We start from the raw sequence: 18,415 nt of genomic DNA on the forward strand, positions 1-18,415 counted from the left end.
CCACTCTTTGCAACCCAAATAAAGACGCTGCTCGAGGGCAGCACTTCACTTTGCGGCAGTTAAAAAGAATATTTTTAAATACGAAAAGAAAAAAAATCTTAAGAAATAAAACAAAATTCAGGGGAAGCTGGGAGCCTGGCAGCACTATGCCGCCAAGGGCTGCCGTCTTTGTGCAACATGTGGGTGATCCACACGCACGGCTGCAAGAGGCTGGGCATGAGCCCTGGCCTGTTGCTTTTGGGTGGGCGCCGTGCAGCTAACGGTGCCATCACTGCTGCAAGGAGGGGAGGGGAGGGGCCCAGCTGGACACAGAAGCATCCGCCATCCTGCCCCCAACCAGCCCCAAGTCCAGGGTCCCTCTGTTTGTGTGGGCATGAGGAGGGAAGCAGGGCCCACACTTCAGGCCTCTTGCCCAGGGCTCAGAAACAAACAAGCCTAGATCCAGACCTGCTCCTGTTGTCAGAAGCTGTACAGGCCAGGCGCTATTGCATCACCCACCTCATCTGCTGCTGTCTGCATAAACTAGGTCTTGGTGTCACTGCGAACAGCCTCCCTCCTCCGCTCCACAGGTATAACTTGGGAATGCCTGAACTCCTGACCTGTGTGGGAAGCAAGGCTGCTAAACAACCCACAAAAGAAGCTACAAGTTATACCTGCAGGGACTCCAAGCTTTCCCAGACGAAAGGAAGACACACTTTCATGGACTTGTGGAACACTCCTGCTTTCACGCCAGGAAACACCCAAGGATCACCTCCCAGGGCAGCCTTCTCCAGGCTGGCACCCTGCAGAGGCATTGGATTACAAGGCCCACCGTACCCAGCCACTATAGCCAACAGTCAGGAACCCGTTGGGGTTGCAGCCCAACACATCTGGAGGGCACCAGGCTGGAGAAAGCCTGAGGCATGTCACCTTCAGCCTACCCCGCCCTTCGCATTCATTACACTCTGTTGATCAAAGCACACACACAAGAGCGCTGATGCTGATTTAAAAAACGTGAGAGGATGCCACCCAGAGCACTACATGGCCCCTTAGTTGCACACACACACAGCGAGACAGAAGATGCGGCCCAGCCACTGCCAAGAAGCTGACTTCAGGGGGCAAAGCAGCAGCAGGAAAGAGCAGAAATCTGAAAATGGCAACATGCCAACAACATTTAAAAAAATGCCTCCTCCAGAAGGGGAAAGAGGGCAGTGAATTACCGTGGGGAGATACCAGAAAACTAGGATTGTTCCTGGTCAATAGGAGACCATTCCAGGGGATGAATTTGTATCCGTTTTGTCCACCCCATTCCACCAAAAGGTTAGTGGCCACTATCATGTGGTTGTGTATATACTACCATTAGGTGCAGGGTAGTGTACAGAGACCGCACACCCTGGCCTAGTTCTCACTGACATGTTAAACCTGTGTCTGGACTATACCACTCCAAACTTCAGTTGGGACTATACCACATGGAGGCTCTGGAGGTAGGAAGCTGCCTTATACTGAGTCAGACCCTTGGTCCATCTAGCCTAGTATTTTTGACACTGACTGGCAGCAGCAGCTCCCCAGGGTTTCACGCAGGAGCTTTTTCTGCCCTTCCTGGCGATGCTGGGAATTGTACCTGGGACCTTCTGCATGCAAAGCGTGTGTTCTACCACTCAGCTACGGCTCCTCCACTACCACACAGTGAGCAGATGGGGGCTCACATGATGGTATGCTCCTTCAAACAAACAAAATGGAACTCCCTTCAGACAGAAAACCAGCATGTCAGAGAGAGGGCTAGGCCAGACTCCTCCTGCCTCACATGCTAGCTTTCTTTGCAGAGGGGATTTTCTTCATATGGAGAAATGTCCCATCTCACATAACCCACACCAGCAGTCTGAAGTGGTACAGCCCAGGCACAGTTTTAACACCTCTGTGAGAACTGGGCTTCGGGGGAAGGGGAGTACATCTGTAGAAAGATCTCACTGTATTTTTGCAGGGCAAATGGGACCATTATACACAGCTGGGGGCTGCCCTGCATATACTGTATTCCTAGTCCTCTTCGATCAGCCTTCCCCAACCTGGGGCCCTCCAGATGGGTTGGACTACAATGCCCATGCTGGCTGGGGATGATGGGAGTTGTAATCCAGCCCGCCTGGAGGGGTCCAGGTTGGGGAAGGCTGCCTTAGATCTTCACCAGTACCAACTCCATTCACGTCAACAGAACTTGCTCCACAGAGGAACATGTCGGCTAGTCTTCATCCAGGCACCAGGCATTGTTCTCACACCATAAAACATTGACACCAGAACATACCAGCTACTGCTTCCGGAGGTCTTGGGTTTACATGGACATGATGACTAGGGAGACAAAATCCAGATACCAGAAGCAACACATCAGTGCAGCCTCATGCTTCCCCATAATTGTTTGCTCTCGTGGGCCCACTTCTTGAACTGCTTATCTCCATGTAAGATTTGCAAGGAGGATTGGGTTCCTCCCTGAAACATTATATGGACAGCCTGTTCCACGGCACAGCTCCACCACAGCTCCACCTTTACGTATTCACATGGCCACGTTCAAACACTGAGGGTGTTATTTTACAGTCGGCGAACCAAAAACGAATTACCAAAACAAGACAGAATGCGAAAAGAGAACTTGTTCTCAAAGGTGCCAACGAGAAAACAGATATATATTGAACCCATTGTTACATGAAGAAACGAAGGAACTATTCGTTCCAAAATGTGTTGAGTTCAATTTTTAAAAAATAATTTGCGCCTCTGGAAACGGGTTCTCTTATCGCATTGTTACATTTACTGCTGGACCAGAGTTCAGTCACACTTGAAGTGGGAGGTGACTTTGCAATCCACGTCACTCGAGCTGGTAGAGCAAGTCCAGATTTTACAACTCTGTTTGCAAAGGTGGGGTCCCCGCCTCCAAATGTCAGCACACACAACACATCCAAACAAAAACAAGACTCTTAACTCTTCCGAGGCACGTAATTAAGACACATTAAAGTAAACACTAGGGAACTCACCACTTGTGGCTTGCTCCTGGTGCCAGCCACGGTGCTTGGATCTTCATGATGCTTTGGACATCTGGGGAGCTTGGGTTCCGATGTGGTTGGTGTGGCGGGTGACGATCTGGGCGTATCCACAGTGCTGGCAGAGGGCGGCTCCCCCGAATTGAGGGTCAACATGTAGTGCTTGGTGACATCCTCCAAGGATGGAGCTTGGAGAACCGGGTAGGGTTTTGTGGGCAGTGGCAAGAGTTCCTGTGTGGCGATGTGGACGTTCGGACTCCGTGAAGTAGGCAGGTGGCCATCCGGGATGGGGACAGGCTCACTGGTATGACGCACATGTTTGGAGGCCTGCCGTGCCCTACTTAGGGTGGCAGGAACTGGGGGGGATGGCGTGGCTTCTTCTCTTCTGTCCTCCTGGCAGTTTACCCTGTTGTTGCGCTTCTTAGAACTTCGGCGGACTATCCTTGGGGACAGGACTTCTGCCAGTTTGGGATCAAAACTATAGTTCTGAGCCACATCGGCCACATCATCTTCTGGCAGCGGCAGAACATGCTCAGACTGAGAGTACAGCCTGCCCACTTCCTGCTCCCTCATCTGATCTCTTTGTTCGGAGAGGATGGGTTCACTGCTGGACGGAGGGATGCTCTGATCCATCTCATTGATGGGCTCTCCGGGCCCATCAAAGCCCACGTTGGCCAGTTCGCCCCGGCGGCTGGGGTCACTGAAGGACTTCTTCTTGATGGTCTTGCCGTTCCCTTTCTCGTCAATCACTTTGTCCATGGCTCCAGGCTGGCTGACAATGTTCTGGATCACAGTGCTGTAATCCTTCAGGCTGTCACTGCAGACAGACAAGTCGCTGGCTGCGCTCCCCGTACATTCGGACAAGGCTACTGCTGAGGATTCTGGGAGGCCAGACTTTGAATTCAGTGAGCCCAGGAGGTTACTGTCAACAGAGAAGTTCTTCGAGTCCTCTGTGATGGAGCACCTCCGATGGGGCATGGGATCGCTCAAGGATCTGTAGGTTTCGCCACTGGATTCCCCGTTGCTTCCACTGCCAGGTTCGGAGCCATTGTTTCCCACTGATGGAAACTTTCTTCGGCGTCGAAGGGCGCTAGGAGTCGATGGTGCTTCTAACAACCCTTGGGGCACCACCTTGCTATTGGGAAGGGCCTCATCTGCAACAGCTGCCTTCTCATTATTCGCTTTGGTGATATGATTCGGAAGAAGCATCTCGTTCCTCTCCAGCTGGCTGCCGTCACTTCCCCTTTGGTTCGCAGACTTCCACGCTGCAACGGAGGGATTGAGGTAGCTGTAGGCCAGACCCGCCTCTGGCTCGGTTACAATGCCTTCATCCATCATACTGGATTCAGGACCTGAGAGTTCTTCCAAGGATTTCCTACAGGACAGGTTTCCTTCAGAGTTGGCTTTCACCAAGCACTGCCCACAGCTACCTTCCGGGGCTTCCTCCTTCCGAATTTCTGCATCCACTACTTCACCTTTTATGCTTCTGCTGTCTTTTTGGTCCAAAGCAAAGTTATAATCATGTTGGGATCCAATCTTACTTATCTTCTCAAAGACTTGCCTGGCTTCCTGAATATATTGGTCTTGGATGATGACTGGCAGCCCATCCTCCTCCCTGCCTGGCCCAATTTCGCTGTCGGAAACCGCACCGCCACGGTCGCCAGTGGTGGTAAGGAGAAGCTCCGAACAGCTCTGCTTCATGGCACTCTGGAGGAAGAGCCTGCGGGAAGCTGGTTTTTCAGAACAGGTAAACGATTTGGCCCGCCGGAGAGTCGCCGTGAGGTCTTTCAGCGTCGGCCGATGACCTAGCGCCCAACGGTTTGGCGGCTGAGCCTCGCTTTGGGTTCTCCCTCCTAGCTGGTGCCCGGCTGTGCCATAGTGGTAACTTTCGTACCTGTGGGTGCCGCCAAAGGCCGTCTCCTCTTGGTCGCTCAGCCTGCTGCCTTTCTTCCTTGCCTTCAGCTCAGAGAGGTCCGACTTCAGGAAGCTGAGGAGGGCCAGCGTCTCTGTCGCAATGTCTGGGTTGGACATGGACTTCCCGTGTTTGGACTTCTCTGCTGCTTCCAGGCCGCAGCGGTGCAGGTTCTCAAATGAAGGGAGCTCCTGTTTTGTTTTGACGATCCCAGAAGGCAGCTTTGGACGGGCCCGAACCTGTGGTTGCAGCCTGGCGAGGCTGTCGCTTTGGTTGAAGCTTGGCGACCGATACACGCCAAGACCGCCCTGAAAGCTCCTGGCTTGGTTGGTCCAGGAGGCCCCGAGGAGATCCTCTTCTTTCAGCGTCTCGGTACTCGAGTACCTGCTGCTGCTCCGCGAACCACACGGGCTTGGCACGAAAGGGGGGATATTCACTTTGGAGACTCTGGAAACTAGCGGGAGGGGCGGCGCTGAGGAAAGGGGCCCGTGGCCACCGAGCATGGAGCCGCTGCCTTCGGACAGGCCCCGAGCGAACGGTTTGTGGCCCTTGGCGCTGCCCACAGCTTTGGCCTCGCTGAGCAAGTTGGCAGTGGGAGACGGCCTAGTCCTTTCGTCAGCAGGCAGAGAGACATACTGGGAAAGGTCCTGCTGGGCCTTGAGGTACCACTCCATCCCTGCCAGCCCATTGCTGCCCAAGGCCTGGTCCTGGAGGCCCGGCTCTTTCCTTTTCTTCCAGAAGGCGTGTTTCCTGGGGGCCAGCAAGGGGGTCTCCTCCTCGCTCCCGGAAGACTCCTCTGGGGACTGGTGCCAGCTGTTGCCGGTGCCGGAGGGGGCGAGAGCGGCAGGGTGGGGCCCCCGGGGGCCGGCCAGCCGCAGCTCTTCCTCGCTGCTGGAGATCTCCCGTCCCCCGAAGCTGCAGACGGCCGGCGAGGAGGAGGGGGGCGGCGAGGGGGAGCGGGGGGCGGCTTGTGGCTTGGAAGAACTATGCGAGGAATGCAAGCCATCCCACAGTTGGGGTTGCTGCGGCGGCAGCCTCTCCGCCTCGGCCCTGGGGGGGCCCCCCAGCGCCCGGTGCGCCCGGAGCCCCGGAAAGGGGATGCAGCTGCGGGGGGGCGGCGGCGGGGGGGTCTCTCTGCGCCCCTCGGGGAAGTGGTGGGGCCTGTCCTCTGCCCCCCTGCCTGGCCCGGCCCCGTCAGGCAGGAGGGCGCCGTCCATGCCTCCGGGAAGGTGCGGACTGGGGGCCCCCAGCAGGCTCGCCGCCGGCTCCCTGGCTTTGCCTACGAGGCCGGGGGGCTCCCGGAGTCCCGGCCCTTCCTCTGGGGGATCGCCTCTGCCGGAGCCCGCCGCCGCCGCCGCCTGCTGCCGTCGAAAGCTCTCGCCGAAAAGTTTGCGCATCTCGGTCACGCTGGGCCAGTCGAGCGCCGCCTCGCCGGCTTTGGGGGGCTCGCTCAGCCCTTTGCCCCGCGGCGGGGGCTGCGGCGGCTCCTCGCCTCTGGACTCATCGGCGGGCCAGGCTCGGGGGTCCTTCTTGCTGCCGCAACAGGTGGCTCTCCCGCGGGCAGCCTCGCCGGGCTGCTCGGCGTCGGTCCCTCGGGGCGCGCAGAAGCGCTGGGAAAGCTGGCGCACCGAGGGTGAGAGGCTCCGCAGGGCCCGGCCCCCCGGCGGCGGATCCTGCCCAGGGGAGGCGGAGGCGAGCTTGGCGACGTTGCGGGAGACGCTGAAGGAAGCGGCGCGGCCGGGCGATCGCCGCCCGATGGGCTCCGGCGACTGCTGCTGCGCCCTGGCGCTTGGAGGCTGAGCCTGGCACTGTGCGCCCGGGCGCTGCTGCGGCTCCCGCTCCCCCCGGGGGCCGCCGCCGCCTCCCTCCTGCCCCCCCGGCCCGATCCACCTCTCCAGGCGCTTGAAGGAGACGCTCCTGTAGAGGGGACTTCTCCCCTCCGCCATTGTTTATACACCCAGCTCCCAAAACCCACCCACCGAATCTCCCCCCTCCCCCGCCGCTCTCTCCTCCTCCCCTAGACCGTCCCGGGCACGCCGCCTGCAGCCATCCGCGGTTCCTCTGCGCCGTGCAAAGAAAAGGAGCGGGGGGGCGCGAGGGTTTCAAGCACCCTTCCACTCAGGTTCCCACAGTAAGTTCAGCCCTTGGGGCAGAAGGACTGCAGAAAGCAGCCGCGGGTGGGTGGATGGCCCCCGGCGAAAGTCCCCGCCTGGATGTTGCCTGGCCTGGTCCCTGTGCGTGTGTCGTTCGCCGCGGTTCCGATCCGGCTTGGCAGGCCCAGATCCCCAATCCTTGTCCCGCGCCAGCAGGAGAAACGATGGAAACACAAAAGCCGAGCTCGATGGAAACACAAAAGCCGAGCAGGCTCCCAAGGCGCCCAAACTTTTCGGGCCCGCAAATCCAGCCGCAGCAGCGAGCGAGAGCAGCCGGCCCGCCTGGTTCAAAGGAAATGGCCCCCGCATCGCCGTGAAGAAGAGGGGAGAGAAGCCCCCGCGGGTCGCGCCGGAATGCTTCGGGGAGGGGGAGCCCCCCTGGCCATCGCGCGAAAGGGGGGGACCCGCAAAGCCAAAATAATAATGAAAAACGGTGTGTCTGCGTGTCTTTGCAAAGGTTCCAGAAGTCGCCGCCCGGGTTGCAAGCGGCCTCCCGTCTGCCTCGCGTGATCCGTGTGTTTGTTGTGTTTATTTTTGCGTTGTTCTTTATTCTCTCTCTGCCTTTTTCCCCTTTTTTAAAAAATCACATTTCACATAAACTTTCCCCCTCAAGGGGCGTGGTTTCTTTTCTTTCTTTCTTTTAAAGGAGAGGGGGATGGTCTCTTGCAAGGCGAAGTCTCTGGGAACATTTCTTGTGCAATTAAAAAAAAGAGGAGGAGGAAATAACGAGAAACGCACATGAGCGCCCCCCCCCCCGCCGCCGCCTGGCCTGGCCTGGCCTGGCCTGGCCTAGTCCGGCTCATCTCTTGGGAAGGAATCCTGTTGCAGCGTGGGACCCCAAACCTTCCAGGACAAGGGTGGGGAGGATGCGGCCCGCTAGAAGGTGTTGAGCCTCCAACTCCCATCAGCCCCAACCAGCATGGTCACGGATGATGGGAGTTGCCGTTCAGCGGTCTCTGGAGGGCCATGCCTTCCCCACCCCTGCCCCAAGTGGATAGCCCCTTTAGAGTTCTGACTGAAACCTGGAGCGGGTTCATCACCCCACTGACACCCACTGTCATCGGAGCCACCAGCCTCCACTGGAAATAAGCACTGCTGAAAGGCTGAGTACGCCTGGAGAGGCTCATAGGTGGGTAAAACGAGCCCAGCTGGATCGGGCCCCAGGGCCACCATCCTGCTTCCCGCACAAGCCAGATGCCTCAGGGAAGAAGCCCACAAGCCCTCCACTGTTGCTCCCCAGTAAATGGCCCACAGGTGTTGATTGCCCCGGAACGTGGGGGTTCGTACCGGGCAAGCCTCGCTTTATTTTTGTTTGTTCAAAGTTTGTTTTTTTTTATCCCGCTCCTCAGCCAAAAGTCTCCCCGGAGCAGCTTGCACGCAATCAATAAAACAAGACAGTCCCTGTGGACAAGCTTACAATCTAAAAAGCCATGACACACAAGGAAAAAGGGAAGGGGAGGGAAGAGGAAAAAATGAAGTCTTTCAGCAGGGCTGGTGGAATGGCTCCACTTATTTATATTTATTATTGCATTTATATCCCACCTTTCTTCCTCTTGCAAGGAACCCAAGGTGGCTTACATTATCCTCCTCCTCTCCATTTTATCCTCACAACAACAACCCTGTGAGGTGGGTTGGGCTGAGAGTGTGTGACTGGCCCAAAGTCACCCAGCGAGCTTCCATGGCCGAGTGGGGACTAGAACCCCGATCTCCCGGCTCCCAGTCCGACACTCTTGCCACTACACCACACTGGCTCTCAATCTTCCAATCTCATGACCGATAGCCATTGACGGATCCATCCTCCATAAATGTGGATCAGGCTGCAAAAGTGCAATGCAATAGGAGCGTCTCCTGCCCAAATCCCCATAGAAAATTCATTTTGGAAGGCCATGTGCAAGAGAACTTCCTCCTGGATTGTGCCTTCCATCTTGTCAGTTCTCATTTGGCTTTCTCTGCTTATATTACATATTAGTTGGCTCTGGGCCAAATCTTAGCTTTTTCTTTCTCCCTGCTACTCCAATTCTTCATTCTCTCAGTTTTGGAGGTAGCAGGCCAGAAATTGTTATTTGTAGTTTTAAGACATTAAAACAAGTTCTCTTAGTGCAAGAATGCAATGCAAGGATCTAGAAACACAACTGTAAAACCAACATGATAAAAAATACAGAAGCAAATACAAAAGCCAGACATAATTATAAAAAAAATACAATATAAAGCCAACTGGATAGAAAACAAATGAGCTAAAACCAGCCAAAGAAATAAAACAAGAGTTAAGACATGTATGACAGATTAAAATAGTAAAGAGTTCAAAGGGTGTGAATAGCAAAACTCTAATTCATTTCAATGTAATAGGATTGCAGCCAAACAGTTTAATATTGTCTTGTTGTTTTTAACAGTAAGGCCTGGGAAAACCCATTTTGTCCAGAAGGGATTTGGGCACCATCTACTGATTAAACATTTTTAAGAGAAGCTGTGGAATTGCCATTGCTTACGTACTCAATTCAACTGGTTTGGGTTTTGTTTTTAAATAATCATGATAGTATTTTTATCCACCCTGAGTTTTAGGGATAGGATAGAATATATTAAAGGTAAAGGTGTCCCCAACCAGTCGTGTCCGACTCTAGGGTGCGGTGCTAATCCCCGTTTCTAAGCCGAAGAGCCAGCGCTGTCCGAAGACGCTTCCGTGGTCATGTGGCCGGCATGACTGAACACCGAGGTGCACGGAACGCTGTCACCTTTCCTGCCGAGGCGGTACCTATTTATCTACTTGCAATTTCTTGCTTTCGAACTGCTAGGTTGGCAGGAGCTGGGACTGAAGACGGGAGCTCACTCCGTCACGCAGCACTCGGGTCTCGAACTGCTGACCTGCCGACCTTCCGGTCTGCAGTTCAGCGTCTTAACCACTAAGCCACCGCGGCCCTATGCAGAATATATTAAGCCCATATAAATAAACATGCCCATTTTCCAGACAGGAGCTGAAACTGAGCTAAAGTGTCTTGCCATGTTAGGGAATCCTTAGCTGAACCGGCATTTGCATCCAGACCTTCAGCTGCTGTGTCATACTTTTTGGAAGGAGCCAATAAACTTGCCAGATGTTCTTTAAGAAATATCTTCAATTTCACTGATTTTAAAGAACCCATTACCTTTTGTTGGAGACAAAACAAGACACGCAGTTCCAGAGTAGCAAAGACTGTCAATCCTCCCTCACTTCCAGCAGGAGCCCAGCAGGTGTTGGATACGTTGGGTGCTCTGACCTTGAAGCACCCAAACTTCAACAATAGGATTCCTCTGCTAGTCTCCATCCTCTACAGAATCATGCTTAACATGTAACTGAAGTAAATACATGCTCTTCCCCTTTCCCCCACTTCTTCCACTTCCTTCCTCTTCCAGTTTTGTTTCCCCTGTGTCAAATGTTGGATTGGCACCTCCTTGAGGCAGGGACCTTTCCTTTATAAAGTGGCACATGTATGTTGGTGGCACTATAATTCATACTGCAGAAGGTACTCCTACAGGGGTCTATTCAGGAAGGTACAACTTATTTCTGTACTGTTCACACACATGTTTGCAAGAATACAAGTCCCACTTCCCCTGCCCCGCCCCGCCCGGATCATGAGCATAGTGAGGTGAACATATGCCAGTAGGGGTACTTTCCTCCACCTGTCCCTCCGACAGGGCTTTTGTGCCTATAACAGCTGCAAGACAGGCAGAAATTTAGCAGATGAAGCTTTTCTCCGCATGGAGATACTGTGACCAGGAAAGTGTCGCCAGTAAAATGTTTGCCCATTGCATGGCTGTTAAAGACATACGAACTCTGGCAGGAACAAGACAGGGCAGCCTGTTGCCCAAAGCTCTGTGAAGTGTTTTCTGCAGAGGCTGTTCCTTTTTGCATTGTGGGCAGAGGAATCTTGTAGAGGTGGCACAGGCCCTGGGAATGTTCCTATGAAGGAGGAGTGTGGACAGAGTAGAGAACATGGGAAGCTGCCTTAGGCAGGGACAGACAATCCTTCCATTTTGCTCAATATCGCCATCAGCGGATCTACTTTGGTTTTTACTCGAACTCCGAGATCCACCCAACTGAACCAGATGCAAAATGGTAGCTCTGGGGCATAGCTGAGCTCCTGCACCCCATGACCCACATACTGGGATGACCACAGGTACCAGTGCAGACATACATTTGAGTTATTACACAGAAGACGTTTTACTAGCCGGGTCTTCCCCCAACCTAGCACCCTCTAGGTAGATTAGACGACAATTCCTGGGATTCCTGACGATTGGCAATGCAGCTTGGGCTGATCGGTACTGAACTCCAAAACATCTGGAGGGCACCCGATTGGGGAAAGCTGGCAATAGCCTGATTTAGGAGGAAGGTGCAGTTTTTGTTGTTTTGCTATTGTTAAAAAATAAGAGTATTAAACCCTTGTTGATCACCTGCAGCCTTCACTACCCTGGTGTCCTCTGGGTGTGTTGACTACAACTCCCAGCATCCCCAGCCAGCATGGGAAAGGCTGGTCTACTGTAAGTCATCCAGTGATCTACCAGTAGACCTTGATTTACCTTTCACCACCCCTATTGTACATGTACACTAACCAAGAACAGCTCTCCGGGCTTTGAGATAGAGATCTTTCACATCACCTGCCTGATTGAACCTACGACCTTCTGTATGCTGTGCTGGATCAGACCAAGGTCCACCTAGTCCAGCATTCTGTTCACACAGTGGCCAACCAGCTGCCCACAGGAAACTCAGAAGTGGGACATGAGTGCAACAACACCCTTCCACCCATGTTCCCCAGCAACTGGTGCACATAGGCATACTGCCTCTGGTACCGGAAGTAGGACATATAGCCATCAGGACTAGTAACCATGGATAGCGTTCTCCAGAAATGTGTCCAATCCCCTTTTAAAGCCATCCAAGTTGATGGCCATCACTACACCCTGTGGTAGCGAATTCCATAGTTTAACTCTGTGCTGTGTGAAGAAGCCCTTCCTTTTATCTGCCCTGAAGCTCCCACCAGTCAGCTTCATGGGATAACTCCAGGTTCTAGTATTAGGAGAGAGGAAGGTCCAGCTCTTGGGGACAGTCTTCCTCTGACACCAATGATCCTCCTGTTGTACTTCCAGCTGCTTGGACAGTTTATGTGAACATCAGAAGAGTCTTGCTGGATCAGACCAAGGGTCCATCTAGTCCAGCATTCTGCTCACACAGTGGCCAACCAGCTGCCCATGGAAAACCTACAAGTAATATGTGTCCATCCGCTTCCTCCCGCCCATGTTCCCCAGCAACTGGTGTACCTAGGCTCACTGCCTCTGACACTGGAGGTAGCATGTAGCCATCAGGACTAGTAGCCATTGACAGCCTTCTTCTCCATGAATTTGTCAAGGGCCGTTTTAAAGCCTTCCATACTGGTGGCAAGGTGTGTGTGCTCTGTCAGTGAAGTATAGTCTGATGCTTCTTTAAAGACAGGCTCGTTGCTTTTATTTATTTTTCATTTTTATACCACCCAATAGCTGAAGCTCTCTGGGCGGTTCACAAAATTTAAACCACAAAAATATAAAAGGAAAATACAATGTAAAATATAATAGATTAAAACTACAGAATAAAAATACAACCAGAGTAAAACCTAGCAGCAGTGCAGATATTTAAAAGGCAATAGCATATTTCAGACAGCAGAGCTTTTTCTCAGTGGTAAGAGAACAGCAATTGAGACATGGAAACTTAAGGATATACATGGCTGTGCTACAAATTTACTTTGGGTATATATCCCTCTAAAGATAATGAATTTCCCAAAGGATACTGGGAACTGTAGTCTGGGTTAGGATTCTGAGACTCGTGTCAGGGATCTATAGCCCATTCGCAGAACTACAGAGTACTCGGCATGCTGTAGAGAAAGAATGGCTAGGAAACCACCGAAGTCTAGTGCAGGTAAGCCCTCAGGCAGCCTCCTCCAACCTGCTGTCATTCTGATGTGTTGACTACAACTTCCATCATCTGCCCTAGGGCTTATAAAGCCACAGGCCCTTTGAGTTTATGACCCTGTCAAATTTCACAGCATAGGTAAGCTCCCAACCCATTTTGTCCACACACAAAGCCCAGACTGGGTCACCGCCACTCCACAGGGTGCCACTTTGCTCCCCCCAAAAGAGACCTGGGAGCATTAATGGGAGTTGTGCGCACCGGTTACAGTGTAACCAGCAAATGCCACCAGCAGAGAAAATCCATTAAGAGCAGAGAGGGTGGGAAACGGAACTTCTCTCTGCTGTTAATCAGTAACTCATCGACATCCTGAGTGGTGCTGGGGAGTTGTCGGTGAGCGTTTCTCCAACGGCATGCACTGCTCCTTGGTGTTTATGGAATTCCTTTTGTGGCTCCTTCCTGAAAATGCTTTGCAGGGGATCTCCTGGAACCATGCAGAAGTGATACCCAACCCTGCAGAGGCACAATGCAATGGAGATGGCCCAAAGGCAATTGAGGGGGCTCTCCGGTCCGAAATGTGTTGTTTCACACCAAACTCCATGCCACACAGCTGCTCCTCCATCAAGCTGGGCCTGTTCATCCCGGGCAAAGGCGGTGGCTCAATGGTGGAGCCCCTGCTTTGCATGCAGAAGGTCTCGAGTTCCATCCCTGACATCTCCTGGTAGGGCTGTGAAAAAGCCCTGTTTGGAGAGCTGCTGCCAATCAGTGTAGACTGACCTTCCCCAACCTGGTGTCCTCCAGATGTGTTGGACTACAACTCCCAGCATCCCCCAGCCAACACACCTGGAGGGCACCATGTTGGAGAAGGCTGGTGTAGACTTTGTTGTTGTTCAGTCGTTAAGTCGTGTCCGACTCTTCGTGACCCCATGGATCATAGCATGCCTGGCCTTCCTGTCCTTCGCTCTCTCCCGGAGTATGCTACTTGGAAATTCCCTCTGCTCTTCCCCAGTAGCATATTGGACACCTTCCGACCTGAGGGGCTCATCGTCCGGCGTCATATCTTTTAGCCTTGTGATACGAGCCCTTCCGGTCTTTTGGACTACAACTCCCAGCATTCCTGACCATTAGCCATGCTGGCTGGGGCTTATGGAGCTGAAGTCCAAGACATCTGAACAAGGGGTCGGACTCAGAATAAGGCAGCCTCCTTTGTTCTTATCCTGCCAGCTCTGGTGTCTAGAATAGATATTTGCTGCGACCAAAATAAAATAAAATACAAAATAAAAAAGCAGCAGTATCAAGCAGAAGTGCGCAAGGAAGGGAGCGGGGTCTCTCTCAGAGCACATTCCATGAATGTTGTCGTGCCTCTATCCACTTGTTATCGCCTTCTGGACACAACGCCATGTCCTCTTTTTGACTTACCACCTTAGACTCCTTGAAGCCTACACACCTTGCAGTCCATCAGCTCCCCCACAGAGATTCAGTCAAGCGTTCCTGCTTGACTATATGCCATCTGCGCACCATGTCTGTTTTGAAAGGTCCCAAAGAGATGTGATGTTTGGCTGTTAACAGCTGTGGGATTCCTTTCCCTTGCTTAATGGGCAGGGGCCCAAAGCGAAGCATTTTCCAGTAGCATTCCTGGTAACAACTTCCAGAGGGGAAGCCATATTAGCGTGTTGTAGCAAAGACCGCAAAGCACTCTGTGGGCAAGAATCCCTTAGAAGAAATGGAGTAGCACTCATAGTCAACAAAAGGGTGGGAAAAGCAGCACTGGGGTACAATCTTAAAAATGATAGAATGATCTCAGTACGAATCCAAGGCAAACCATTCAACATCACAGTAATTCAAGTCTATGCCCCAACCACTGAGGCCAAAGAAGCTGAGGTTGATCGGTTCTATGAAGACCTACAACACCTTCTAGAACTCACACCAAAAAAAGATGTCCTCTTCATCATAGGGGATTGGAATGCTAAAGTAGGAAGTCAAGAAATCACCGGGATAACAGGCAGGCATGGCCTTGGTGTACAAAATGAAGCAGGACAAAAGCTAATAGAGTTTTGCCAAGAGAACATGCTGATCATAGCAAACACTCTTTTCCAACAGCACAAGAGGCGACTCTACACATGGACGTCACCAGATGGTCAATATCGAAATCAGATTCATTATGTCCTTTGCAGCCAAAGATGGAGAAGCTCCATACAGTCAGTAAAAACAAGACCTGGAGCTGACTGTGGCTCAGATCATGAGCTGCTTCTTGCAAAATTTTGGCTTAAATTGAAGAACATCGGGAAAACCACTAAACCGTTCAGGTATGACCTAAATCATATCCCTGATGAATATACAGTGGAGGTGAGGAATAGATTTAAGGGATTAGACCTGATAGACAGAGTGCCTGAGGAACTATGGACGGAGGTCCGTAACATTGTTCAGGAGGCAGCAACGAAATCCGTCCCAAAGAAAAAGAAATGCAAGAAAGCCAAGTGGCTGTCTGATGAGGCTTTACAAGTAGCTCACGAAAGAAGGGAAGCGAAAAGCAAAGGAGAAAGGGGAAGATATACCCAACTGAATGCAGAGTTCCAGAGAATAGCAAGGAGAGACAAGAAGGCCTTCTTAAATGAACAATGCAAAGAAATCGAGGAAAACAACAGAATGGGAAAGACTAGAGATCTCTTCAAGAAAATTGGAGATCTCAAGGGAACGTTTTGTGCAAAGACGGGCATGATAAAGGACAAAGAAGGCAGGGACCTAACAGAAGCAGATGAGATTAAGAAGAGGTGGCAAGAATACACAGAAGAACTATACAGGAAAGATCTGAATGTCCCTGATAGCCATGATAGTGCGGTCACTGAACTTGAGCCGGACATCCTCGAGAGTGAAGTCAAGTGGGCCTTAGGAAGCATTAGTAACAACAAAGCTAGCGGAGATGACAGTATTCCAGCCGAGCTATTTAAAATCCTAAAAGATGATGCTGTTAAAGTGCTGCATTCAATATGCCAACAAATCTGGAACACTCAACAGTGGCCACAAGACTGGAAAAGGTCAGTTTACATTCCAATTCCAAAGAAGGGCAACGCCAAAGAGTGTTCAAACTACCGCACAATTGCGCTCATCTCACATGCCAGCAAGGTGATGCTCAAAATCCTACAAGCTAGGCTTCAGCAGTATGCGAACCGAGAACTACCGGAAGTACAAGCTGGGTTTCGAAGAGGCAGAGGAACTAGAGATCAAATCGCCAACATTCGCTGCATCATGGAGAAAGCAAGAGAATTCCAGAAAAATGTCTATTTCTGCTTCATTGACTACGCTAAAGCCTTTGATTGTGTGGATCACAACAAACTGTGGCAAATTCTTAAAGTGATGGGAGTACCAGACCACCTTACCTGTCTCCTGAGAAACCTGTACGAGGGTCAAGAAGCAACAGTAAGAACCAGACATGGAACAACCGATTGGTTCAAAATTGGGAAAGGAGTACGACAAGGCTGCATATTGTCACCCTGCTTATTTAACTTATATGCAGAGTACATCATGAGAAATGCCGGGTTGGATGAATCAGAGGTCGGAATTAAGACTGCCGGGAGAATTATCAACAACCTCCGATATGCAGACGATACCACCCTAATGGCAGAAAGCGAAGAGGATCTCAAGAGCCTCTTGTTGAGGGTGAAAGAGGAGAGTGCAAAAGCTGGTTTGAAACTCAACATTAAAAAAACTAAGATCATGGCATCTGGCCCTATCACTTCCTGGCATATAGAAGGGGAGGAAATGGAAGCAGTGACAGATTTTACTTTCTTGGGCTCCAAGATCACCGCAGACGGTGACTGTAGCCATGAAATTAAAAGACGCTTGCTCCTTGGGAGGAAAGCTATGGCAAACCTAGACAGCATAGTAAGAAGCAGAGACATCACCTTGCCGACAAAGGTCCGTCTAATCAAAGCTATGGTTTTCCCAGTAGTAATGTATGGCTGTGAGAGCTGGACTATAAGGAAGGCTGAACGCCGAAGAATTGATGCTTTCGAATTGTGGTGCTGGAGAAGACTCTTACGAGTCCCCTGGACTGCAAGGAGGTCCAATCAGTCCATCCTAAAGGAAATAAACCCTGAGTGCTCATTGGAAGGACAGATAATGAAGCTGAAGCTCCAATATTTTGGCCACCTAATGCGAAGAGAAAACTCCCTGGAAAAGACCCTGATGCTGGGAAAGACTGAAGGCAAAAGGAGAAGGGGACGGCAGAGGATGAGATGGCTAGATAGCATCACGGATGCAATGAATATGAACTTGAGCACGCTCCAGGAGAGAGCGCAGGACAGGAAGGCCTGGCGTGCTATGGTCCATGGGGTCACGAAGAGTCGGACACGACTGAACGACTGAACAACAACAACAACAACAAAGCACCTTAAAGACTAAACGCTTTATTATGGAAGGCTGCAATCCTATGCATGTTTAGACAGAGAAAACGCCTACAACTCCTGCAACTAAACATGCATAGGATTGCAGCCAAAGACGCTTTTGTGGATGAAGCGATGGAGTGGACTTTAGTCCACAAAACCTGTGTCTTAAGGTGCTGCAAGACCCTTTGTTGTTTTTCCAGTAGCATTGTAATACTGAAAAATATTGTCTGGAACAGGATTATACAAGCATGAAGAAGAAGAATTCCTTTATCAATAATGCAGTATTTTCTGTCTTAAGCATTGTTACTCTGAGCCCCCAGGATGGGCTGTGTCTATGTAAAGCCACAGTTCCCCAACCTGATGCCCTCCAGAGGTGTTAGGAAGGCTGCTGTAAATCACCTTGTACATAGGTGGAATCATATAAATTAAAATATTTTAAAATAAAGCAAGTGAAACTATTGGGCTTATTGCCTAAGATAACTTCTTCGTTTATTCCCTCGGGTTGAGCAAGCACAGAAACGCGGGGCGCTTGTTATCCGCAACATTCTACTGTCCTTTCAAATCCCCTGCACTGAAAGGATCTCTGGGGAGCCTCCTAGGGCGGCCTCATAAATGCAGCACTCAGTGTGGGGAAGTGGAGATGAGTGTGCCTGGGGAACAGCAATGCACAGGCTAAAGAGCATTTTATTTTTAAACTTTACTGCTCCTCGGTGAAGGGCCATCACAGTGAGCCTTGTAATGATGCTGGTGTGGGTGTAGTAACATCAAACCCAGCATCAAGTAGGACTTTAAGGGAAAAGGAACACGTGGATGAACCCGTCTTTACAATGGAGTAATATCCTAACTCCCACATTGTTTGTGTGGATGTTGCAGGTTTCTGAGGACTCCAACAAGACTCCTTCAATGGGCCCCTTCCTTCACCGAGTCTCCCCGCGCACAGCCCTTGGCATCAGCTGCAGTTGCTCCTCCCACTCCTTGACAAGCAGATAGCCCGGGAGCAAGCGGGCAGCGGCATCTTCTGTGCCTCTTCCTCACCGCCTCCATTGCCTGGGCCAGAGAAA

The 18,415-nt window shown here is 51.5% G+C and overlaps 1 protein-coding gene across 1 annotated transcript in view; it reads right to left on the bottom strand.

Annotated features, from left to right (window-relative positions):
• The window catches only part of ARHGEF17 (Rho guanine nucleotide exchange factor 17), a 195,873-nt gene extending 189,014 nt beyond the window's left edge, over window positions 1–6,859 (bottom strand). The window contains exon 1 of the mRNA XM_084845386.1: window positions 2,994–6,859. Within this exon, the coding sequence (XP_084701512.1) occupies window positions 2,994–6,857 (3,864 nt within the window). The 5' untranslated portion in view covers window positions 6,858–6,859. The remainder of the gene's footprint in view (window positions 1–2,993) is intronic.
• Between the last annotated feature and the right edge of the window lie 11,556 nt (window positions 6,860–18,415).

Source organism: Heloderma suspectum, chromosome 3 (genome assembly GCF_057233095.1).
Source record: "Heloderma suspectum isolate Gila_16-S chromosome 3, 16-S_ref, whole genome shotgun sequence".
NCBI classification, from domain to species: domain Eukaryota; kingdom Metazoa; phylum Chordata; class Lepidosauria; order Squamata; family Helodermatidae; genus Heloderma; species Heloderma suspectum.